The sequence below is a fragment of the Hippopotamus amphibius genome, chromosome 14, assembly GCF_030028045.1.
Source record: "Hippopotamus amphibius kiboko isolate mHipAmp2 chromosome 14, mHipAmp2.hap2, whole genome shotgun sequence".
NCBI lineage: Eukaryota > Metazoa > Chordata > Mammalia > Artiodactyla > Hippopotamidae > Hippopotamus > Hippopotamus amphibius.
The window spans coordinates 79,686,336-79,710,531 of NC_080199.1; the positions used below are offsets into that span (position 1 = coordinate 79,686,336).

Below are 24,196 nucleotides of genomic sequence, written 5' to 3' on the forward strand. Positions count from 1 at the left end.
GGGGATCGAACCCATGTCCCCTGCAGTGGAAGGCGGCTTCTTAACCCCTGGCCCACCAGGGAGGTCCCCAGTACCTATCTCTGACAGCTGTAGACAAGTTTTGTGTGCTTTAAAGTTTCATTTAAACGTAACATGTAATTTTCATAATGCATATATTCATAGGTACAGAAATGAAATTTCTTTCCACTCAGTCTTATGCTTTTTTGAGATCTATTCTTGTTGACACAGGAACTCCTTTTCATTCATTTTAATCTTAGTTATGTTAATTTCGGTTACTATGAAAATGCCACAATTTCCACGGTCTCTGATGATGGAGACGTCGTTTTAGCCTCCTGCTCTTAGAAACGGTACTGCCTACGGCCTCCGCCGGCCTCAGGGACACGGGAGGGAGTGCCGTGCGTATGCGCTCAGAGGGGACGTTTCCGGCTTGTAGGGTCTGTGCCCTTTCGGCTCCGCTAGGTGTTGTCATATATCACTGTCGTATTGTCACGATGGCCAACGTGGTTACGTCACTTCACAGTTTCCAACTGGGTTGGGTTTCCTAGTTTCCCCACATCCTCTTCAGCACTTGGTACCATCACTCCGTTTACTTTTTGACCGTCTGTCGAGGGTGAAACGACAGGTCATGGTTTTCATGGCGTTTCCGCGGTTAACACTCCAGTGGTGCAGCTTTCAGCGTTCTCTCGGTCGGTTGGGTGTCTTTCCTCCGCTGTTCACTGTTCAGCACCTGTTCCTACCTGTTGCCCATCTTCCTGTTGGGTTGTTAGTCCTTTTCTTGTTGACGAGTGCTTTTTTAGAAACTGGTTGTACTTTCTTTTCCATTTCCTCCCCGCCCATGGTTATGACACTGATTTCAGTAACGTGTTTGGTCAGTTTTGGGTAGATTTTTACGTCACTGCCCTGAGGTCACACACGATGCAGCAAGGGCTGTGGTCTGCAGTTGCGGACAGCGTCGGGTCGGAGCTGCCTTGCTGTCTCCCTGGTGCGTTTTCTTTCACAGAGTAAGGAGGTCGCATCCTTGGGACCAAGTGTGCGATGTCCTCGTGGCCTGAGAGCTGTGCCCGGGGACGCAGGGAGGTTTCGGCTGGAAAGGACTCTCTCCAGGGAAAGCCCGTTTTCTCTTTTGGGGCCCAGCTCTCACATGACGGAAGAGGAGGGTCACGTCACTCTGGCACCTTTCCTATCGGGGCGAGATGACTTAGGCATGGAGAGCACGTCTGCCCGGCTGTCACCTGTCCTTGTTCAAGGACACAGGGGGACAGACCCTCATCCTGGCGAGTACGTGGGGCCTTTTGCCTTTGAGAAGCTTCCGCCTCCCCTTGGGAAGTGAGTGGGGTTGGGAGCAGATGTAACCGTGGCTCAGAAAGGGGCCGGGGGGGCGTCTCCGGCTGCGGGGGGACGAGGGTGAAGGACCTCCGACCTTTGTCACGGCCTCCCTCCGGGGCGCACAAGGGGTGGGGGGAGGAGGAGGAGGAGTCTTCTTACATCTGCTTCTTGAGTGCAATTAAGCCACGTGTCTTAACCAAACTTCTGCTACAATGACTGGAAAGTTGCAGAGCCTGAACCAAGTTGTGCAGAGATCTGATTTTTCAGGGAAAATGCTGGGAAAAGACACAAGTGCCAATAAATGGTTATCTCTTGGAGGCGGAGTTTTGTGAGGTTTGTCCTTCTCCTTGGTCCTCCGGCAGGCTCGCTGAGGGCAGCTGAGCGGGGAGCCGTCAAGACCCGGCCTTAGGGGACAGACAGACGTGGGTTCAGGTCCCACTTCTGTTTCTGCCTAGTTACGCGCTTCGGCAAGTTCTCAGCTCTGCATGAAACAGGCCTCTCGTTTCTAAAACGTGGATAATAGGCGAAGATGGTTTTTCTGAGAATTACATGAAAAGGTTACAAAGTGGCTACCACATACCAGGTACTGGTCGACATGCTCAGGAAATACCCGGGTTTCTCAGGCCAGCGGTTCTTCTTAAGCTTTTTTTGTATTTAGGTTTGAGGTAGGCAACTTTGGCTGTACTTCTGATCATGACGTGTGTGTGAACGTACCTTTCCTGCACGTGTTAGAAGAGCCACGTGGTGGGTCTGTCGCTTTAGGGAGGACCGCGCTCCTCCAGGAGGGTGACAGCACCAGGGAGCTGACCAGCCTGGGGCTCCGTGCGGCCTCCTGTGCGGTGGCCGGCGGGGGCCCGGCTCCCCAGCGCCGCGCGCGGACCGGCCGGCCTGGGCTGGGCGGGCCCCGCAGCCGGCGGAGCCGCCAGGAGCACCTCCCCACGGCCTTCCCCGGAGGCCGGGCAGGGGCCCCGGACCCTCTTCAGGGCAGCGCTCACACCTGCCGTCCTTTATTTTGTTGCTGTTCTCAGGCAGCGGGTGTGGCCACCGCTTCCCTGCGACTAAACACCCACCTGCGCGCCGGTCGCGTCTGCGACCCCGACCCTCCGGACGCTTCCCGGGCGCCAGGCCAGAGCCCCGGGGCCGCCGCGCCTCCGCCTCTCCCTGGCCTCCCGCCCCCGGCCCCCAGGGCCAGCTCGGGTCCTGCTCCTCCTCCTGGGGTGGCTCTGGGTGCAGCTCTCCTCGCCGCGCTGTTGCTGTAGGGTCTCTGTTCTGAGCAGCCCCCCCATCCGCCCGGTCTGCCAGCCCCGGCCCCGCTCCCGCGCCCCGGCCCCCGCGCAGCCTGAGCCCGGGAGGGGCCCCGGACACGCCGGTGCCGGGGGAGCTGCTGCTTTCCCTCCGGCTCCGCTCCCGGCCGAGGCACCAGGCCCGGCCCGCCGCCGGCCCGCCAGCCACCCTCGCTGCGGACGCATCCTGCGGCCCCGGGCGGTCTGGTTATTCGGGTGCTTCTCTGCTTGGTGATGAGCTGCTGGAGGCCGAGGCCGCGTCAGCTCGCCGTGTGTGATGCCCTGGCGCCCAGCCCCGTGTCTAGGGGGACCGCCAGCGCGTGAATGAGGGTCGACAAAGCGTACTGGGTGCCGTATATACGTGAGGTGGAGTCAGCAAGTCACGTCCCAGAAGATACAGCAGTAAAGCTCCTGTGACACAGGTGCCGCAGGGGGCCGCACCCAGCGAGGGGCGAGCCCCCTGCACCCGGGGGAGCAGTGCCCGGTGGATAAAAATTAAACCTCTGCCAAAAACGCAAAAACCAAGCAAAACGAAACCAAACCAAAGACCCTCCGTGTCGCAGGAGGCTGGGAAGTATATTTGCAACGTCCGAGTCCCAGGAAAAAGAGAGACCTCGGTGGGGAAGAGGCAGAGAGCCCCCCAGGGCAACGGCCGCCCGCAGACCGGCGAGCCGCGTGGTCAGCGAGCCCCGAGCGCCGGCAGGCAGGGCACCCGGCGGCGGGAGGCCTGGGCTCGCCGCACACCCGTGCACGCGGCCCCCCTCTCCGAAGGCGGTCAACACGTGCCTGTCGTCTTCGCACCTGCACAGGCGGCCCGGGCGCTGCTGGGGCGGCCCTGCCCCCGCCCCCGGGGCGGCACCGCCCGGCCCTCGGCACCCCCTTGCCCTCCGCACAGCCTTTGGGAAGGTGCGCTTGGCAGGTAGCGGCAAAGACTAAACAGTGAATCCCTGTGCTTCTGGGGACCTCACGCTGTCGTGCAAAGACGTCATCACAGCGCCGTCAGTGATGACAAAGACGAGGACACCACCCGAACGTCCGCACAGGGAGACGCGATCGTGGGGGCCGCGTGCCTGCTCCGGTGCTGATGAGATACTCAGTAGGAACTTTTCTGTGGAAAAAAAAATCCAAGTCATTTGTATGTGTACTGATATGCTGCATAAACTAGAAAAAACCGCTAACTAAAGTGTTTTAACACTGGAGGCTGGGTTATGGGGGCAGGCAGATGGACCCTTACTTTCTATCTCTGATTTTGTTGCAGTGTCTGTTTCTTTACTAGTTTTTTTTTTAATAAATTTATTTATTTATTTTATTGGCTGTGTTGGGTCTTTTTTTTGCTGTGCGTGGGCTTTCTTTTTAGTTGCAGAGAGTGGGCGCTACTCTTCGTTGTGGTGCACGGGCTCCTCATTGCGGTGGCTTCTCTTGTTGCGGAGCACGGGCTCTAGCCGCATGGGCTTCGGTAGTTGCAGCACACGGGCTCAATAGTTGTGGCTCACGGGCTCTAAAGCGCAGGCTCAATAGTGGTGGTGCACGGGCTTAGTTGCTCCGCGGCATGTGGGATCTTCCTGGAGCAGGGCTCGAACCCGTGCCCCCTGCGTTGGCAGGCCGGTTCTCAACCACGGCGCCACCTAGGAAGCCCTCTTTACGCGTTTTTTTAAAGGGTGAGATCGAACACGTGTTTTAAGTGGCTTAGAGAGATCTGCCCTGTGACTCTTGGTTGTGGCTGCCGGCAGAAGGGACGCCGGTGGCTGCTTTGCTAGCAGGTGTCCCCGGGCCCAGGGCTGCCTGCCCCCGGGTGGACCCTGAAGGTCCTGAGTGGCTCCAGCGCTTGAAATGGGCTGGTCAAACTGACGCAGGTGTAAAGTCCCCACTGGATTTCAAAGACTTTCTAAGGAAAAAAGAAAAGCATGTAGAACATCTCAGTAATGTATGGTACCGAGTCCATGTGGAAATGACAATATTTGGGTATATTCAGGTAAATAGAGCTTGCTGGTTTCGTTTTGCTCCTCAGTGAGGCTGCTAGAAAGCGGAGAGCTGCGTACGTAGCTCAGACTGCATTTCTGCGGGGCGGCTGGTCGGGAGCGTAGGGCCTCCCTGGCGCTGGGCTGGATCCGTTACCCATGGTCCCCGCCGTCCCCTGGGCAGGGCCTGCCCTTCTGGCCCCTTTTTAAAGGGAAAGAAGCACTTGTTTGACTCACCTTCGCACGGCTGACCAAGCCTCTGCCCAGAGCTGTGCGCTGTGGTTCTGCTAGCACATTTGTTTTCAAACCTCTGGGAATATGCTTGGGTGAATTCCCTGTGAACGTGCTGTATGGGACCGTGTTGACGATGCTATTGGTTGTAAGGCACCTTCCAGCGTGAGAAACATTAAGGGGAAAATGCAGATTAGATGACACAGTATTATCTGACCCTTGACCTATTTGGTGCTTGGAGTTTCTTTCTGTAATTAATTTGTAAATGAATGAATCAAAATGTTCTGTAGCTTTCTGCAAAGACCTTTAGAACTTGACTCGGTGTCCGTGGACTTGAAGAGCCTGGCTTTGGAGGCCGGCGGCCTCGCCCAGCATCTCTGTGCCTCAGCCTCGTCCTCTGTCAGGTGAGGGGAGAGCGGAGCCCACAGCCCCTCCATTGTCACGCGTTGTCACCAGAGCTGAGTGTCTGCGTTCGAGCAGCGCCCGGCAAAGCGCGCTCATCCCTCAGTCCTCGGAGGGGGGCTGTATCCCCACTTACAGTCCAGGGAGCCGAGCGGACCAAGCTTATGTCAGGATTTATCTTCTCGTATCGGATTGGATTTATGAGCGAAAGTGACGAATGTAAGGTCTTAGGCTCCGTTAGTGCCCCAGGCCCGAGTGATGTGTTTTCCATCGTGATCCTGGGACTGGATGTGCGTTGCATTTCCTGTGAACTCGTTTCCACAGCAGCTGTCCTCACAGCGTTAGAAAGACCGACCAGGTGGGCAGGGGGCCTGACCGCTGTCCCTTCCAGCGGGAACAGGTGGCACTCAGCCCTGGGAAGGACACCTGGAATGGCCCGGACCTTCTGATTTTTCACATTAACCAAGCAAGGGAGGAGTTGGAAGGTTTATTTCTGACTTTTAAATCTTGGCTCAGATTTTCTTAATCACATGGTGACTGTGTGTGACCTCTGGGCACAATCTGGTCTAAAGATTAATTCCAATGGATGTTACAATTTCCTTTGAGAACCTTCTTGAGTATTTTCTTCTTGACCAGTTTTGTTTTACCTCCTTCAGAGATGCTTCTCTGGGGCTGGTGGATATATTGTATACGGCACTGTTGTTTTGACGGTGACTTAGCGAGTGTTAGAGTTTTATATCCAATCTTTATTACAAAAACACATTTTAGGTAGGAGGAGGAGGTCTAGGAAAGACTTATATCTCCTTAACATAGATGTAAAAATCCTTGACAGAATATTGCCAAATCCAATCTAAAAAAATACAGAGGTGATTCTGTATCATGACCAAGTGGCATTTATCCCAGGTGTGCAAGGCTTGTCCAGTACTTGAAAATGAATTCATGTAATCCATTACAATGCACTGCTATTATTTTTGTTTTGGACGGTCACTTATATTTGAGAGCAATTGAAAGCAAAACACCTATTTTACCTTTGTTTATTCCATTTCCAGTGTGCTTATCCATTTCTTTGTATAGATCCAGTTTTCTGTCTGGGTACGTTTCCCCTTCTGCATGCCCAGGCTGGCTGGCAATGAATTCCCTAAGTTGCTGATTTTCTCAGAAAAGTTTTTGTTTCTTCATTTTTGGAAGATATTTTTACTAGCTCTAAAATTCTGAGTTGACAGGCTTTTTTTCTTTTAGCACTTAGAAATGTCACCCCATGACTTTCCATCTTCCATGACCTCTCAAAAAGTCTTGCAACCCTTACTTTTGTCCTTGTATATATTGTACTTTTTCTCTGACTGCCTTCAGTATTCCTCTTCTATATTCAGCAATTTGAATATAATACACCTAGATGTGTGTAGATTTGGGGGTAAAGGGGTATTTATCCTTCTCTGCGCGTCTTGACTATGTGCTCTGGGACTTTCATTCATTTTGGAACGTTCTCAGCCATTATTTCTTTGAATGTTTTCTTCTGCCCCATTCCCTGCCTCTAGAAATTTTGGAATTTCAATTACACATCTGTTAGACCATTTGACATTTTCCCACAGGGCTTGGATGCTCTATACGTTCTTCTCAGTCTTTTTGCTCTTTGTTTTTCACTTTGGATAATTTCCATTGGCTGATCCTTAAGGTCACTGATTCTTTCCCAGCCGTGTGGAGTCTACTGCTGAGTCAGTCAAAGGCAGTCTCCACCTTTGTTCCTTCGTTTTTTGTCTTCAGCATTCTCTTTGATATCCTCGCCTGGTTTCTATTTCTCTGCTGAAATTACCCATATGATGTTGTCCTCATTTTTCATTAGAGCTTTTACTGTATTAATCACAGTCATTTGAAATCCGCTGTCAGATTGTGCCACCTTCTGAATCATGCCTGAGTCCGGCTCTCATGCTCACTTTGTCTCTTGGGTGTGCACTTCTTTCTGTGCCTCGTAATTTTTTGTTTTTGAAAGCCAGACATCTTGAGTAGGAGAGCAGATTTACGCCTGGGATTTGGTATGCCTTTCCCCCGTAGGCCTTTCATTGCGAGGATTTGAGTTAATCTAGTTAGGAGTTGGGCAGGCTTTAAGGGCTGTAAATGGCTGTAGTCACCCTTGGTGCATACAGGTTTCAGATTCCTTTAGCAATACTTCATGATTAAGATGAGGACGGGCTGGCCAGGGGCTTTTCCCCTCAATGCTTTTCTTCCCTTTGCACTGCCCTCAGAGGGGATCTCTTTCCACGTTCTCCCCGCCGTCCTTTCCCAGAAGTGTTCTTCTGTTACTCGTTACTTAATACTTGCTGGCCTGGGGAAGGGTCTTTCCTTGGGGCTCCAATTAAGCCTCCGTCTCAGGCAGGCACTGTGTCCCTGGGGCTTGGGGATGGAGGGGGGGGGGACAGAGATGAGGGGGATGTAGCGTGCATTCCTCTCCGCCGCCAGGGATACGGGTTTTTATTTCAGTTCCCTTCCCCCACCTACAGTGGGTTTTCAGCAGTGGCAGGGTTCTGTGCTTTTGTCCGCCGTCACGTCAGTGGATGAAGATGTATTTCTATCACGTATTGAGTGAGTCAGATGTTGAACCGCAACTGTTCCCGATTATCTCCCTTAGATTTTTCTTGTTGACGTTTGAACGTTGAGAACTTGATGTCTGAGACGAGTCCTAAGTATTGGGACGTGAGGGGCCCTCGTCGTGTCCTCGTAGGGCTGTCAGCTCTCGTGCCACGGGAGTAATGTTGCCGGTCTGTTCTCAGCACCAGAAGCTGTTGTAACATGAACAGAAAAATTCAGCTGCAGGTTAATCTTTTTGGCATATATGTAGACTTGAAAGAAATGATTGCTAAAAATTTAAACGCTAAATTATAAAATGGTTTTGGCACAACAGAGGACTTCTTTTTTTTTAAGTAGTTAGTAAGCACCATTTTAATAGCTTAAAATATTTAATATTTTCCTATCACAGCCGTACCAAGGAGGTTTCCCGACGCTGCGGTTGGATTAAACAGGGGGCAGGTGTGTGGACGTCAGCAGCCAGGCCGGCGGGGCCTGTCGTGGAGCTGGCCGCAGGGGTCGGTGGCCAGGACGTGGCTGAAGTTAGTGCAGTGGTGCCGCGGCCACGCGCCGCCCCAGGGTCCGCACGGCCTCGCGCCTGCGCCCGAGGGCCTCGCTGGAGGAGGAGGCGGCCTCCTCCGTGGGCCGCACGGGGACGCCGGCCAGCCCCGGGCACCAGCTGGTGGCCAGTGGGCAGCAGGGCTGCCGGCAGCTGCTTCTCACACCGGGCTGTCCCTTCTTCAAATAGAGCGTGTCCCCTTGTACGTTAAGGCTGTGACTCGGGGCTTCAGGAGTTCTGTGTTGTGTCGTTTGCTTTGTTTCTGAATCAGGACCGGTTGCAGTCTTGTTACTTCAGAGGCTCTGATGGAACGCGTGGCTGCAGGTGGGGTGTGCGTTCTCGTCACCTGTTTTCCCAGACGAGCTTCGCGGTGACCGGAGCCTCTGATTGGGGAACGGCGAGTGCTTGTGAAACCCTTTAAAATCCTCGGCAGGGAGGGAGCGTTTCCTTCCTCAGACAAGAGGCATAGGGCGCGGGTAGGACTGCAGGTTATTCTCAAAGTCATCCTTGGGCCGACACTCTTTATCTTAGATTGAGACGCACTGCCTTTTTTCTTTTCAGTGCACATGGGAAAAAGAGACCAGAAAACCCTTTTTCTCAGTTACACGGGGACCTGGCCGCTGGGAGATGACTCCGCACGGGTCTTGTGTTTCTGCACATCCTGTGAGCAGAGGCGCCGGAGGCCCTTTCGTCTGGACCAGCTTTTCAGGGATGCTCGAACACCTCCGCCCTGGAAGACAGAGGCAGTGTCTTGCTCTGGGCCATAGGTCACCCAGCTTGCTTGTGGTTAGGTGTAAAGGATTTGTGTTCCCTAGGCTGTGGCACAAACCCAGAGCCCACTTGGGGTCCCTTTGCCTCACCCCGTGGGACTTGGGGATGAAGGGAACTAATGTGATGTGAAGCCTGTGCTGCTTGATAGCCATAACAGTCTTTTGTCTCTGACCCGAGTCTCGTGTCGTCTGTGAGCATCTGAAGCGGTGGCAGGTTAGCTTTTTGGCCTGCAGATAGAGCAAAAATCTCGGCTCTTTATCGTTCCCGACACTGTCCTTAAACATGGCCCTCCCTTAAAACTAGTATAAAAAAACTTGAAACATAGAGAAAAAAAATCGCTTTTAATGCCATCACTCTACGATTATAATCTTTTTTAAAATATAAATTTATTTATGTATCTATTTATTTATTTATGGGCTGTGCTGGGTCTTTTAGTTGCGGTGAGCAGGGGCTGCTCTTTGTTATGGTGCGCGGGGTCCTCATTGCCGTGGCTTCTCTTGTTGCGGAGCACAGGCTCTAGGCGCGTGGACTTCAGTGGTTGCAGCACATGGGCTCAATAGTTGTGGCTCACGGGCTCTAAACCGCAAGCTCAGTAGTTGTGGCACACGGGCTTAGTTGCTCCGTGGCATGTGGGATCTTCCTGGGGCAGGGATCGAACTTGTGTCTCCCGCATTGGCAGGCGGATTCTCAACCAGTGCGCCACCAGGGAAGTCCAGCACTTGTGCTTCTTGAAAAGCAGGGACTGCGTCTTCTTTTTCTATTTCCTGGCAAAGTTCCTCGCATAGACTCATTCCTCAGCAGCGTTGTGTTTGAATTCGCTTGTTAAAGCTGATGTCGCGTGCCTTGTCAGTCAATTTCATACTTCCACCTTCCCCCGGTCGCCTCGGTGAATCGGCTTCTTCAGGGTTCCAGGGTGTTTCTAGACCAGGACGCAGTCACGTGCACCAGGACGGGCTTCTCCGTGGGACGGGGCACAGTGTGCTGTTTTGTGCTGTAGAGTCAGTGGAAGTCCCTGCGTTGGGCGCAGGCGAGAGAATTTTCTTCCGTTAAAAAAATGCCAGAGGTCGCGCCTGTAGTGGAGACGTGTCTGTGGGACCAGCAGCGGGGCTCGGAGCTGAGCAAATGGGAGGAGCGTCCGCAGGCCGCGGGGGCCCTGCTCACGGGCCGTGCCAGCGGCTGAGCGCCCATCCGCTCCCGTGTCCCGGAGGCGGGGGTCGGGCCCCCCTCAAGCCTCAGGGCAGCGCAGGCAGGCGCCTGGACGTCAGCGGAGCAGCAGTGTAGGTCAGGAAGACGCCGGGGGAGAGAACAGAGCTCCGGTGCTCGGGAGGTGGGAGTCTGTCTTGAACACACAGGTCCAGGCGCGGCTAGGGCTGCCCCACGGGCCACCTGTGCTTGCTCTTCAGCCCACTTCCCGCCTTTCCTCTCAAGCACTGTGAGGACGGAGGGCAGTGAATACTCGACCGCTGAGGTTGTGTTAAATTGATCACTGCGGCACAGAATTTATCATCCGTTCATTCATTCATTCAACAGACGTTTGCTCACTGCCTTCTTTGTGTCAGGGACTGTTCTCGGAGCGGGGGATAGAGCCGTACACAAAATGTAAAAATTCCTGCTCTCACGGAGCTCTCATCTTTGAATTCTATTTTACAGTACTGTTTTTTGTTTTTAATTTAATTTAATTTTTTATTATTGTTTTTGAGAACTTTTTTTGGGCTGCATTGGGTCTTCGTTGCTGCGTGTGTGCTCTCTCTAGTTGCGGCGAGCTACTCTTCGTTGTGGTATGCGGGCTTCTCATTGGGGTGGCTTCTCTTGTGTCAGAGCACAGGCTCTAGGCGCACGGGCTTCCGTAGTTGTGGCACGTGGGCTCAACAGTTGTGGCACACGGGCTTCGTTGCTCCGCGGCATGTGGAGGTCTTCCTGGAGCAGGGCTGGAACCCGTGTCCCCTGCATTGGCAGGCGGATTCTCAACCGCGGCGCCACCAGGGAAGCCCCCTCCAGGGTTTTCTTGAGTGTGTGTCTCCTGGTCTTGTTATCACTGACCTGGGAGGGTGTTCATGTAACTTTCTCAGCTGGTTCACTCAAAGTGCAGCCTTTTGAGGGTCTCAGCTGTATCCCAGGGACCTTGACTGCAGCTCCCCGGACGCTGTGGGCCCTGGCGTGGCCCTTCCTGAGGCCATTTGAACGTCCCCCCTCTCCTGACGGTCACAGATCCCTCCAGCGCTGGCCGCTCTGGTTTTCCTCACATTCCTGAGAGCTCAGCTATTCATTGAAAATGATGACGTCTTTTCCATGGAGTGACCCAGTTTGTGGAGGGAGCACTTTTAGGTCTCCTCGTCCATCACCACGTGACCAGAAGCAGGGGTCTCCATCAGCTTACGGGAGAAACTCTTATTAGCACACATACTGTCTTTTTTAACTTTTAAAAAATGTAGCATAAATTTGCCTATGCACCTTTGTTTTTCAGGGTTATATACATTTTCTTCCTTCCCTTTCTTTCTTTCTTTCTTTCTTTCTTTTTCTTTCTTTCTTTCTTTCTTTCTTTCTTTCTTTCTTTCTTTCTTTCTTTCTTTCTTTCTTTCTTTCCTCCCTCCCTCCCTCCCTCCCTCCTTTCTTTCCTTTCTTTCTTTCTTCCTTCCTTCCTTCCTTCCTTCCTTCCTTCCTTCCTTCCTTCCTTCCTTCCTTTCTTTCTTTCTTTCTTTTCTTTCGCTGCAACTGCGGAGCATGCGGGATCTTAGTTCCCTGACCAGGGATCGAACCTGCGCCCCCTGCAGTGGAAGCGAGGAGTCTTAACCACTGGACCGCCAGGGAAGTCACTACATTTTCTTTTTTTAACAGTCGCTGTGGTACCAATTGGAGAAATCTGACGAGGGCCTATTTTTATCTAAATTCTTTTGTAGGCCACAGATCGGTTTTCAGTAAACAAACACACAGACAAACCAAATAAATGAGTGCATACGCACGCTTACATTAACCATCTTTCTACACACACTGTTGTCTTTTCTGACTGGGAGGTAGCATATCAGGGCTGCAGGACTGAGTCAGGCCCAGTGCTGCAGGTGACGGACCCTCCGGGTTTGGGATGGGAAGACTCATGTTTAAGGGCCAGAGGCGAGAGGACGTGGCTCTGTTTCGGCATCTGGCAAGAAGCACATGGCTTCCTGAACGTTTAGCAGGACGGGCAGGGCAGTCGTAATACCCCAGTGATTCGTGTGTGACCCCAAGAACGTGTACTCACGTTATATAGAAATACTGTAGAACTATATGCTAATGGTGGGCTTACGTGGGATAGTTTAAATTATCATATTTTTTTCCTGTCAAGCATTTTAACTTAATTGTAAATAAATGATGTCATAAAAGGTACAGAAAATCATTGGAATGAGGATGGGAATACACACACCGTCAGGACAGCAAGTAATGTCTGTGCCCCTCTCCTGGCCTCCGGTCCCTGCAGTCACCCAAGAAAGGGCTGCTGTGTAAAGCAAACCACAGTCGTCCTGGTCACCCGGACACCTACTCCCAGGAAGTCGCGTTCCTCAGTACTGTCCGCACTGGTTTTTACTTTGGAGAGGTCTCTCTTGATTGGGCGTAATTTGTTCTAGATTATTGTAGAACTCTTTTTAGGGTTTATAATATGCTTCAAAAAAACTTTATTTTGATTTTTAAGGAAAATTATGAGCTTCTGGTTAGGGCACAGTGCCGTTTATAGCCTGTGATATTGAAAATGTGTACTTTTCCTTTCTTTTTCTTTAACACATACTGTTTCTTTCTCCTAGAGCAAGAAGGTTTGTCTTTTTTTTTTTTTTTGTAATGATGACATTCACCTCTTGAGAAGACTAGTCACAGTGGTCTATTGATCTGGTAGATTTTAAAGATTGTGCTCTTGCAAGAAATAGTGGAAAGGAATTGCTGATGATTCAACAGCTCGAAGCAAGAGATGTAATTAGTGCTGAGAGACAGTACTTTTCATGTAGACCATGTCCATCTTCAAGTTAAGAATGAATTCCCTTCTGCCGTGATTACAATGGGATTTTAGCTCAAATTTCCTTTCTTGCCATGTCTTTCCCGCTAAAATTGGCTAAAAGAACTTACTTGCGTAAGTTAAAATACCTTAAAATACCTTAAGTACCGAAGTCTTCTAATTTAGTTTTTCTTTCTTTCTGGAAAGAACATTGAAGACTGCTTCCAGATATTTTGCATCAGCAAATGTAGATTTTTTAGCAACAGGATTCCTATCTAAAATGCCTGAATTGACTTTAAAAAATCAATGGAATTTCATTTTCCTCATGAAAGTATTTATTTTGGAAAATGCTCGCGAGTGGGTAAACCTCAGCTGTGAGCTCTCGCCCAGCGCCTCCTTCGCCTGGGGTCATGCAGTCCGCCGACGCGTGGCCGCCTCGCTTTTCCAAAACAGTCGAGTGCTGTCATGGGTGACGTCTACTGATAATAAAACACTAAAGTGTGTAAATGATTTACTTGAAAAATATAGGTAAATGGGAGAGAATGAAAAGTTAGACCTGTAACGCCATCACTCAGTCTCTTCCTTTCAAGAATGGAGGGGAAGCGGGGTGTTTAAACGTAACCCCCCCTTTTAAGTGTCTGGTGCTGCTTGTGACGAGTGAGCCGCTTCCGATGTGCTGTTAGCAGTTGTGATGCTTGGAGAGTTCCTTAGAGCCTTGTCGGAATCTGAGCTGGTGGTTGTGCGTGAGAATATCCCTTATTGTGGGTTGCATCTCCCACCTCAAAATGAAACACAAACAAATAAGAGCTGTTGCTTTGAAAATGCTGTCAGAGTTTAATGAAGCAAAGTCCAGCTAGTTACCTTCAGCAGTGAGAGAAGTTTCGCTGACACGTCTCATCTGGTGGCTTTCCCTAGACAGGCCTCTCACCCGGCCCACGGCTGAGGTCGGGAGGGAGCGCGCCGTGTGTCTCGCGGCTGCCCTCCTCCCGGCCGGCCCTGGGCACAGAGGGCGGCAGCCGCTCTCAGCGTTGTGGTCCAGCCACGTGATGACGCTCCTGGGGACAGTTTGCAGACCCCCTTTCTCGCACAAGCCGAGAGCAACCGCAAGGAGGTGAGCCCAAGGCTTGACGCGGGCAGAGGCGCCGTGAGCCTGGCCCAGCCCACGGGACACAGTCGGGTCACTGTTAACAGCAGCACAACAGTAAAACTTCAAGCAGACGCGCCGTCAGACCCTTACATAATTGTAGCAGGCTTGGGTTTCCTCTGGTTCAAGTGTTCTTGCCTCTTTGATAATCAGACGATCTGAAGAAAGGCGTAGAGTTTCAGGGGAGAATCTGCGGGACAGGCGCACAATGAGGCCATTCACAGGACCCTTTTAGCAGCTAGGCCAGTATCTACATCACGCTTCGCCCCTGGCTTTACTACAAGGCCCCATTTAGCCTTCACCCAACGTGCAGGCTTAACTGACCCAGGAACTATTCAATACCACCAGCCAGCTACTGTAGCTTTTCCTCTGTGATAAGGGGACTTCACACAATGGGCTTCACAGTTCTTAAATGACTCCTTTTTTTTTCTCCTGTCTTTGAGATGTGGTGCTTATGGGACCTTTTGTTCGGAATAAAATTTCACATGCTTTGAATATATTTTTTCACAGTACCAACAAACACAGTACTGACTCCTTACCCTTAGCGGAAAACTTTAAAAATCTTGCAGATGGTAATAGAAATGGAATTCATGTGATAATATTTACGCAGCTCATTTCGCTATATTAGATATCAGCTATTAGATATCCTTGAGCTGGAAAACCGTTTGTTTCCGAGGGGCGATTCTGGCAGAGTCCCTGGCAGTAGGTGTGCGCGGCGCTGTGCCGCCTGCGGGCTTCCCGTGGTCTGCCGCCGTCTGCGCTGGCGGAGCAGCCGGGCACGTTCGGCCGGTGCCTGGCGGGGAAGGCGGTGGCGAGCCCGGCCCCGGAGCGGGAGGCCCCCGAGGACGGGGTTGGTAGCCGACCCCCGAGAGTCCTGCCGGCCCCCACGCGGGGTGCCTCCTCCGCGCCGTGGGTCTCAGACGTCCGCGCACGAGAGCCATCAGGGTGTCGGGTGAAAATGCAGCTGCCGGGGCCGCGGGCCCAGGGCCTGAGCCGGCGGGTCTGGGCCCGGGGCGGGGGCGCCCGAGAGCTCTCGCCTCGAACGAGCACCCGTCGAGCCTGCTCTGCAAGCCCACCGAGACCCCGACTCCGCAGGGGCCGTGGGGGCTCGGGGACCCTCTCGGGTGGGAGTGACCCCCGGTGTGAGTTCCCGGCGGCGGCAGGGGGGAAGGACGCTCTGGAACGCGCGGCGAGGACCCCCTTCCGTCCTTCCGCTGCAGGGCAGCCCTGCGCTGAGCATCCCGTCCCCGTCCCGGGACGTGCCTCGCCCGGGGACCTGGGGCGGGGATGCTGCGCTTGGGGTCTGAGAACGTCTTCTTGGCCCCACCCCCACTCTGCGCAGAATCAGAATTTCAGAGCCGTTGTTATCTGGGGTGTTTAATCCGAATTTTCTTCTCTGCTCTCCTCCCTGACCCGTTAAAGGAATGTTAGATTTTTAGAAACAAGGGTCTTTTCCAAAGGATTTCCAGGTAGCAGCGGACTCTCAAGAAGCCTTTTGGGAATTATGGATGTAACGTGTTTGCTCATTTCATGAAGATGGGTTGTTTCCTTGGGGATACGCTGATCTGATGAGCAGGAGAAACAAGTCGTGGTGACACCAGTGATGTTTACAGCACGTTGCCGGCAGCGCTGTTGTGTGCTCCGTTTGTAGAATCCACCCCCAGACAGTAGAAGCACTTTTTCTTTTTCTTTCTTTCTTTCTTTCTTTCTTTCTTTCTTTCTTTCTTTCTTTCTTTCTTTCTTTCTTTCTTTCTTTCTCTCTCTCTCTCTCTCTCTCTCTCTCTCTCTTTCTTTCTTTTTTTTTTTTAACCTCTTTATTGGAATATAATTGCTTTACACTCTTATACCAGCTTTTGAGGTACACCAAAGTGAATCAGCTGTATTTATACATATATCCCCATATCCCCTCCCTCCTGCGACTCCCTCCTGCTCTCCCTGTCCTGGGCCTCTAAGGCATCACCCATCATCGAGTTGATCTCCCTTTGTTATGCAGCAGCTTCCCACTAGCTATCTGTTTTACATTTGGTAGGGTATCTATGTCTATGAAGGACTTTTTTATTATGAGGCTTTTCAGCCTGACACAGAACTAAAAAATACAGTTCCCACATACGCTTCACCTAGTCACCAGAGTTACCAAGATGTGTCATACCTTTCGGCAGGATTTTTTTTCCCCTGTTCTCAAATTTTGCTGGTGGTTTTCTAATCGGTCCATTTTAGAGATGCCTCAGCTGTGAGAGGCTTTGCTTGGGGCCCGAGTGCGGTGATCTGAGTAGTAACGGGAAGATGCCTTTTCAGGAGTGTGTTCCGGAAAACCTCGAGCTGAAGAAGCGGCTCTTCGCTCAGCTGGATGGACTCGTTGGTGACCAGGTGGTCCTGAGCAGCTCCAGCTCCTGCCTGCTGCCCTCCAAGCTGTTCACCGGCCTGGCGCACGTGCAGCAGTGCCTCGTGGCCCATCCCGTGAGTGTGTCAGGCCTGGAGGGGCCTCAGTCTCACCTGGGTTCCCGGGGGGGGGGGGCACATTTGGACAAATCCACTAGTGCTTTTCAGCTGCTTCACTGAGATATAATTCACGTGTCACACAATTCAGCTTGTACAGTTCAGTGGTTTTTAGTATATTTAGAGAGCTGTACAATATCAGCATTTTACAAAGAATTTTATCCACAAATTCCTTGACTCGTATCTCGTCCCTTGTGCACCGGGGGGAGACTGAGCAGGACGTACAGGCTTCCACCTGCGAGTAGCTCCCCGTGCGGCTGAGGAGGGAGACTCCTGCCGGGGGACGTGCTATGTTAACAGCAAGCCTAGACCACGTGGGACGTGGCAGGTGGGCCACCTGTACCGTGAGGCTTCCTGAACTTAGCTCAGCGTGGGGTCGCTTGTGCTGATGTGCAGAGGTTCTGGTGCAGCAGCTCTGACTTAAACCCTCCTTTCTGTGGCCCCGTCCACCCGGCGTGTCACTGACCGGGCCGGCTCACCCACCAGGCGTGCGCGGCAAGGCGTGATGGACCACGCGTTCCAAGTCTCATGCAGGCACTCGGTAAATCTTTTTGCAGTTAACGTGTCAGTGTCAGGAAAGGGGAGTTGAAGTGGGGATTCTGGGCTCCCTCGGTGGATGTTTGAGAACCGAGTGGCGCTCACGTGACCTTGGAGAAGCGGGATGGCCTGCTGGGACAGAAACGCGGATGTAGCTCAAGCCACCGTCCGTGTGACAGCAGATGGCAATGACCGACCGTCAGGGGGTGAGGCTGAGCAGGGCTGCACTGAGAAGCTGGGGCCGGACTGGACTGATGAGGGAGGCTGGGAGGCGCGTACGCAGAGACCCCGGCCAAGAAGAAGCATGGGGGCGGAATCACCCTGAGCCCAGCTTGCCTGGAAGAGCAGGAGAAGGGTGGAAGGCTCGGGGACGCTCGGGTCGTGGAGAATCCTGAGAGTTACTCTGAAGAATGAGAACTGGCCTAGGTACAGAGCAGCGTGGTGACGAGGTGGAGATACACCTCTGGAGGGTGACCCGAAAGTCCCTTCTGGACTGGGGTGGCTCAGAGAGACGGGCAGCTCCTGCACAGAACCTGGGGCAAGAGTCCCAGCACGCGGGACCAGGGCGCACGGAGGCAAGGGGCCCTCGGATGGAGAGCAGGGACGGTCCTCTTCCCGCGTGACGGTGGTGAAGACCGAGAGGGTTGTGGTGCCCCTCGTGTGCTGGGTCTCACGTGCTGAGCACAGGGACGGCCTGGACCACCGCTTACGTGACTGCGTGGTTCGAATGTCCTCACGCGGGGGTTTAACTGAAAGGGTAAGGAATGGTCATAAAATAAGGAGACTCAGACCCAGGGAACAGAGAAGAAAAGCAGGCGTTTAGGTGCCACTCCATGCAGGTGGGAACGGCACCAAAGGCGCCTTAACTGCAGCATCCAAATGCCACGTCCCACAAAGCACGTCTCGTCTCTGCTCCTGTGACGTGTGTGTGTCCATAAAAAGCCTCTTAGACACGTGAGCCGCTTACTAGGTTGTTACTTGGTTGCTTCAGTGAAAGGTGCGAGTCTCTTAGTCAAGAGCTTCCATTTCTAACCAGTGTTTTTACTTCTAAGTCAATTTAAAGAGCAACTGAATCACATTGTTCAGAAAACACCCCCTAAGTCCTCCGACAAGACTTTTACCCCGTGTCTTCATTTCAAACCACCGATGGGCGAGACCACACTCCGTTCACCTTCTTGCCTGGTGCACGTGGCAGGCAGGGCCCCCCGACTACGAGCCCAGGCAGTCGCTGTGGAATAGCCACACCTTTCTCCTGTTTCTAGTATCGCTGGCTTTTACTTAACCAAACACAAACAGCGCAGTCCAAGTAAGACCTTATTTCAAAAGTTAATCTCTCATTATTTTTATAAATAATTTAAAACCAAAACCGACACTAGTTAAGGCAAAACGAATGGCTCAAGTTGACTGTCCTTGGACTTTTATCCCTTCTGTGCCCACGCTGCCCACTTCTGGATCATTCTAGCGACCGCCAGCGGAGCGGAGAAAGGTGTCCTGAGAAATTCAGTCTCAGCCGGACGGGCAGAACCCGAGTGATCCAGAACCACGTACGACTTTGAAGAGCCGCGGAGCTGTCCCTTCACCTTCAGGCCGGGTGGACGGAGGGGCTGGGGCGTCAGCTCGCGGGCGCTGCCCTCACCTGGGGGCCCGGGACACAGGCCCGCGCCTCCGGAGGACGGGCAGCGCGGGTGCTCGGCCAACGCCGCCGTCTCAGCTGCACGCGGGGGCCGCCGGCCACGCTGCGGGTTCCCGTGGCTGCCTCTCCTGGTGGGGGGGCCCTCAGGTCCCCCCAGCGCGGGTGGGCTCTTCTCTCAGCGCCCAGGTGGTTCCCGAGGGGGTTCAGCGTGGGCCCCGGCCTCCTGCCGGGAGAAGCGTCCGGCTCAGGCAGAGCTGTGATGCGCCCGTCCTCTGCCCCGACATCGCCCCGCCGGGGGTTTTGTTGCCTTTCCCCGTCTCCCTGGAGGTGGGGGGCCGGGGGGGCATCTGGTGGCAGGAGGTGTTTGCTGGAGACTGAGCGCGGGTCTGTGTGGGAAGCAGGAACCGTGTTAGCGGTCGGTCAGAACGGCACCGCTTTCCGCGGGGCGCTCCGGCCACGCTGCACAGAGGCTGCTGCCCGTCGTCCCTGGCGCGTTCAGCGGGCGGTGCTGGGGCCCCTTTAGCCGGGCAGGTGCTCTCGCAGCCGCTCCCGCTCTCACGGACGCCGTGCCGCCGGGGCTGCCCGGGGGGGATGTGCGGGGACTGGGGCCTCGAGCGGAGGCAGCTCCTGCAGGCGCAGCTCTGACCCGGTGCCCGGTCGGCCGTGGCCCTGCCTGCGGGGGTGTCCCCCCCACGCCTGCAGCCGTGTCTGTGCGCCCACCCGGCCCTGAAACCACCTGCCCGCGTGCTGGTGGCAACTGGAGTGTCCTGGTCAGGGGTCTGCTGTCTAGGCTGTAGGTGTCTGCGCGTCCCCAGACGGCAGCTCCCGCCATGCGGGGGGCTGCTTTTTTTCTCTCTGAGAGAGGCAGACAGTTGGGGGTGGGGGGTGGAGATGTCGCTGATGGAAGGACCGTGTCAGTTATCAGAACACCGAGGGCTGACTCCTCGCGACCAGCTGCCATCAAGAAGCCTCCTTGAGGACGAGGATTCACCGGCGTGGGACGCCCCCCTGCCCCCGCCAGTGGATGGCAGATGCCCGCGGCCTCTTCCTGGGAGCGGGGACGGTCCGTCTTCCCTGAGGGTTCAGCCTGCTTCACCTGCTGCAGAGGAAACCCACGAAGCGCGCGTCGAGCCGCTGCGCCGCAGGGACCGCAGGGACCACAGGCGCCCCGGGCGCCGGGCCGGGGCTGGGCAGGCTCTGCCGGAGCCCCCGGAGCCCCGCAGGCCTCGGCCCCTCCCCTGCCTCCGGCAAGGCCCGGCCCTGCTGGCTGCTGCCCGGGGCCGCCTCCCTGAGCCCTGCAGGACCCCGCCTGCTTCTCGGGAGCCTGTGTGTCAGGCCTGCTCTCAGACCCGCGCGGGCGGCCGCGTCCCGGGAGGCGCCCTCCTGCGCTGTGGAGCCGCTCCCCCGTCGTCTCGCCGTCCCCTCCGCTCCGCGCTTCAGGGGCACCGGCCGTCATCGTCGGATCCGTCCACGAGCCTGCAACAGGGACCGCTCTCTCAGGGGCTGTGATGTCTTAGCGGCCCCGGGCCTCCCAGGACGCCCTCCCCCCCGGCAGGTGACGCGCGCACGTGGGACGCCCGGGGAGCGTGTCCCGGGCCCGGGGACCGCCGTGGGCCGGGGTGGGAGGCGGGCCCCCGGGGAGATCTCAGCGTCCTGGGGGCAGCAGTGCCCCGGAGCGGACGAGGTCTCGCGCGCGGGTCTGAGAGTGGACACGGGGACGGCGGCCCGCGGTGCGGCCCGGGAGCCCCCGCGCTTCCCGGCGGGGGCGGGAGGAGGGCCTGCGGGGGAGACAGCGACGAGCCCAGCGCGTCGTAGGCGGACGGATGCCTTCTCACGGCTCGTTTCCCCACGAGAGTTACCCCTGAAGAGACCCGAAGCCTCACGTCCCTGCTTTATAGTAAAGATCAGCGAGGGGAGACGTGCTTCCAGTTCTTACAGTTCTGATCTTTAAAAGGGCCGGAGGTTAAACATTTTCGTAAGGATTCCGTGCTTATAGGCAGGAGACAATGACACATCTAAGGCATTGGTTTATGGTGTATTTGAAACAGGTGCTTTCCTCGCTTGCTTTCTAAGAGGCTGAGCCAGCGTGACCAGGACAGGCTGGCAGCAGAGGACGCCTCTGAAGTGTGTGGACCCTCTGCCCTCCAGGCAGTCCCAGGGGAAATAAATGCTTCTGTGTTCTGTAGAAGTCATTTCAAAATGGATGTTTCTTGAAGTTATTTGGTAAATGTGAGATTCTACCAATTTTCACCCATACTTGGAGGAAAAACAATTGAAAGCATCCTTCGGGGAACGGTTCCGTGTGCATTTGCTCAGCGGTAAGGCTAGCCAGCAGCCTTTTATCAAACAGCCCTCCCTTCCTTCCTTCCTTGGCTGCGCCGTGCAGCATGTGGGATCCTAGTTCCCCCACCAGGGACTGAACCTGGGCCCCCTGCATTGGGAGCACAGGGTTTTAACCACTGGACCGCCAGGGACGTCCCTCAAACAGCCTTTTCTTTAGATGTGGGAGAATTCTCTTTGAGAATCTTCAAGAATGATTTCTCAGAGCAAACCAAGAAAACCAGAGCCAGGGGTTCAGTGCTGGGCGGGCAAACATGTCCACTGTGGACAGACTCTCTTTGTGCCTTAGACCCCATCGCGGTATTGAGGCTGTAGACGGCTTCTGATGGGGTGTGACTTCTCGGTAAGATCTGACTGGGGAAGCAGGTGTTTCAGGCTCAACATGGAGAAGCTATGGAAATACAAGGTTTAGGGAAGACACTGCCAGTAGTTTTAACACGGACACAGTAGGCTGGCAATGGCTGTTGTGGGAAGAGGATGGCTGGGGCAGGGTAGGTAGATGCCCGCGGGGTCTAGGCAGCTGGTAGAGAAATCCCGAGGGAGGCCGGGGGTTGGAGACGAGCGGTACGCGTGCGGGACGGCCGTCTGCACCTCCGAATCAGTCTCAGGGCTGGTCACGGTTCAGGCAGTTCTGCGCTCAGCGTCTCTCTTCCTCTCGCGCTGTGTGAATTACTCTGCTCCTCGAGTTTCCTGTCGCTGGGCGCTGAACCCCGAGGGGCCCTTCGTTCCAGCGCTGAACCTGCCCCCCCCAGCTGACGCGCCCCTCTGTCTCTCTCCCGAGGTCAACCCCCCCTACCACGTGCCGCTGGTGGAGCTGGTCCCGCACCCGGAGACGGCCCCGGCCACGGTGGACAGAACCTACGCCCTGATGCGGCGGATCGGGCAGTCCCCGGTCAGGCTCCTGAAGGAGGTCGACGGCTTCGCTCTGAACCGCCTGCAGTTCGCGGTCATCGGCGAGGCCTGGAGGCTCGTGGAGGTGCGTGCGCTGCCGCCGTCCTGGGGGCGGGTGGTGGGGGGAGACCCAGGGCCAGCGGTTCCTCTCTGCGTGTCCGGGAGCCTCTGTAGGGCGAGTCCCTTGATACGCGGACATGACGACGGACCCTGCTCTCTCCCTTCCCTGTCATCACCGCGGAACCGTCTCGTGACGCGCTGCGTCTTCCCAAGGTCTCGGGTTCTGTCCCCCCGCCCACCCCTGGGTTATAGTTTTTCAGGAGGGAAAAGAAATGCTATTTTGAGTAAACGTGTATCCTCTGAAGGAACCCAATGTATTTCAAGGAAGAAACAGCGGATGACCTTTCAGCGTGTTAGGAGTCTGCTTCTCTAACATACAGACAGGAGATTGTACACACTAAGTTTATATACATCTTTTTACACGTATATTTAACGTCATCCTTGAATTAAAAGATTTTACGCGTCACTTAAGCAATTGCCTGGCCGCGCGCACGCCCGTCAGCGTTTGCGTGCAGGGCCCCCGGGCCTGGTGACCTCAGAGCAGCTCCGCCGGGAGCGGACGGTCCGGGGTGCGGGCAGCCGGTCTGGCCTCCGTCCCTCGCCTCCGGATGCGTCCTCAGCCTCCGCCCACATCTGTGCCGCCGGGACACGGCAGAGCGAGCGAGGGTCTGTCCGGGCGCTCGAGGCAGGGGGGCGCTGGGCTCGGTCGTCTTCGCCTGCCGTGGGTCCTCAGCCCCGAGGCTTGACTCCCGCAGCGCCTGCCCAGCCCCGCCTGGGACAGACGGGGGGAGCCGGGCGGGCGCCTCTGGCTCTCGGCCTCCCCGGGCGGGAGGCACACGGTCCCCCGCAGCGCGCCGGCCCTGGTGTTGGGGCACATCCCCGCTGGGTCCATCGGCTGGCCTGACTGCTCACAGCAGCTGCAATTCTGCGTCCTCACTGTGTGAATCCAGTGAACGCTCCTGCATCTTTAAGATACACGTTGGGATTCCCACGCCGAAGTTTGCAGCTTTAATTTCTTGGCAACGGGAGAATGTGTTGGAATGTCAATCGGGGGTAGAAACACTGACGTGAAAACACCCCCTTGGAGATTGTTTACAATATGGGAGCACGGGAACAACTTAATAGACCACAAGAAAAATTCACAGTTGCAGTAAAACACTGCGGAGGTTTTAGGGCAACTTTCACTTTTATTTATAAGCTGTCTTAGTGCCTGGAAGCGATAAAGAAAAGCCCTGCTGTTGAATTGTGCTTCCTCTCATCTAAATGAGGCAAGCCACCTCAGGGAAGGAGTTGGGAAGTTTTCCTTCCCCTTCTGTGTTCTTGGGAAGTTTTCCTTCCCCTTCTGTTTTCTGTTAATTCTTCCTTAAATGCTTAGTTGAATTCTCCAGTAAAACCACTTGGGCCTGAAGAATTCCTTTTTGGTCTTTAATTACAAACAGAACTGCTCTAGCGGTTAGAGAACCATTCAGGCTGCCTGTTTCATCTTGGCTGAGTTTTGGCGGTTTGTGGTTTTTGAGAAATTGGCCCGTTTCTTCTGCGTCGCTGGATTTATGAGTGTGAAGTTGCCGGTGGTGGCCTGCCTTTTCGTGGCCGCAGGGCCTGTAGTGACATCCCTGGGGTCATTCCTGCTGTGGGTGATTCACGTCTTTCCTCTTTTTATCTTTCTTTTTCTTGTTAGAGGTTTGTCAGTTTCTTGAAGAGAAGACTTTTGGTTTCACTGATTTTTTTCCCCCTCTGTGGTTTTCCTGTCTTCAGTCTCAGTAACTCCGGAGGGAGGGTGTGCCTCTGCACCCTTGCAGCCAAGCGGGAGAGGGGCATTCTAGGAAAGACGGGGTGGGAGCTGGTGTTGGAGGGGGTCCCTGCACGGGCCCGTCTGTCGGGGAACCAGGGGAGCCCAGCGGAGGGTCGGGAAGAGGCTGCACAGGGCGCATTGCCCCATCCCGGCCCGTGACCCCGAGCGGCTAGGACTGTGGGAGCGGGACAGGCGCCCTGGTACCGAGCGCCTGGGGGCGCTCACGGCCGCACAGTCCGTTTCCTCTGGCCCGTTT

The 24,196-nt window shown here is 54.7% G+C and overlaps 1 protein-coding gene across 1 annotated transcript in view; it reads left to right on the forward strand.

Moving 5' to 3' along the window:
- Positions 1 to 24,196, forward strand: part of CRYL1 (crystallin lambda 1) — an 81,066-nt gene that overhangs the window by 39,057 nt on the left and 17,813 nt on the right. Inside the window, exons 4-5 of the mRNA XM_057707343.1 lie at positions 16,487 to 16,648; positions 21,979 to 22,173. Coding sequence (XP_057563326.1) covers positions 16,487 to 16,648; positions 21,979 to 22,173 — 357 coding nt within the window. The remainder of the gene's footprint in view (positions 1 to 16,486; positions 16,649 to 21,978; positions 22,174 to 24,196) is intronic.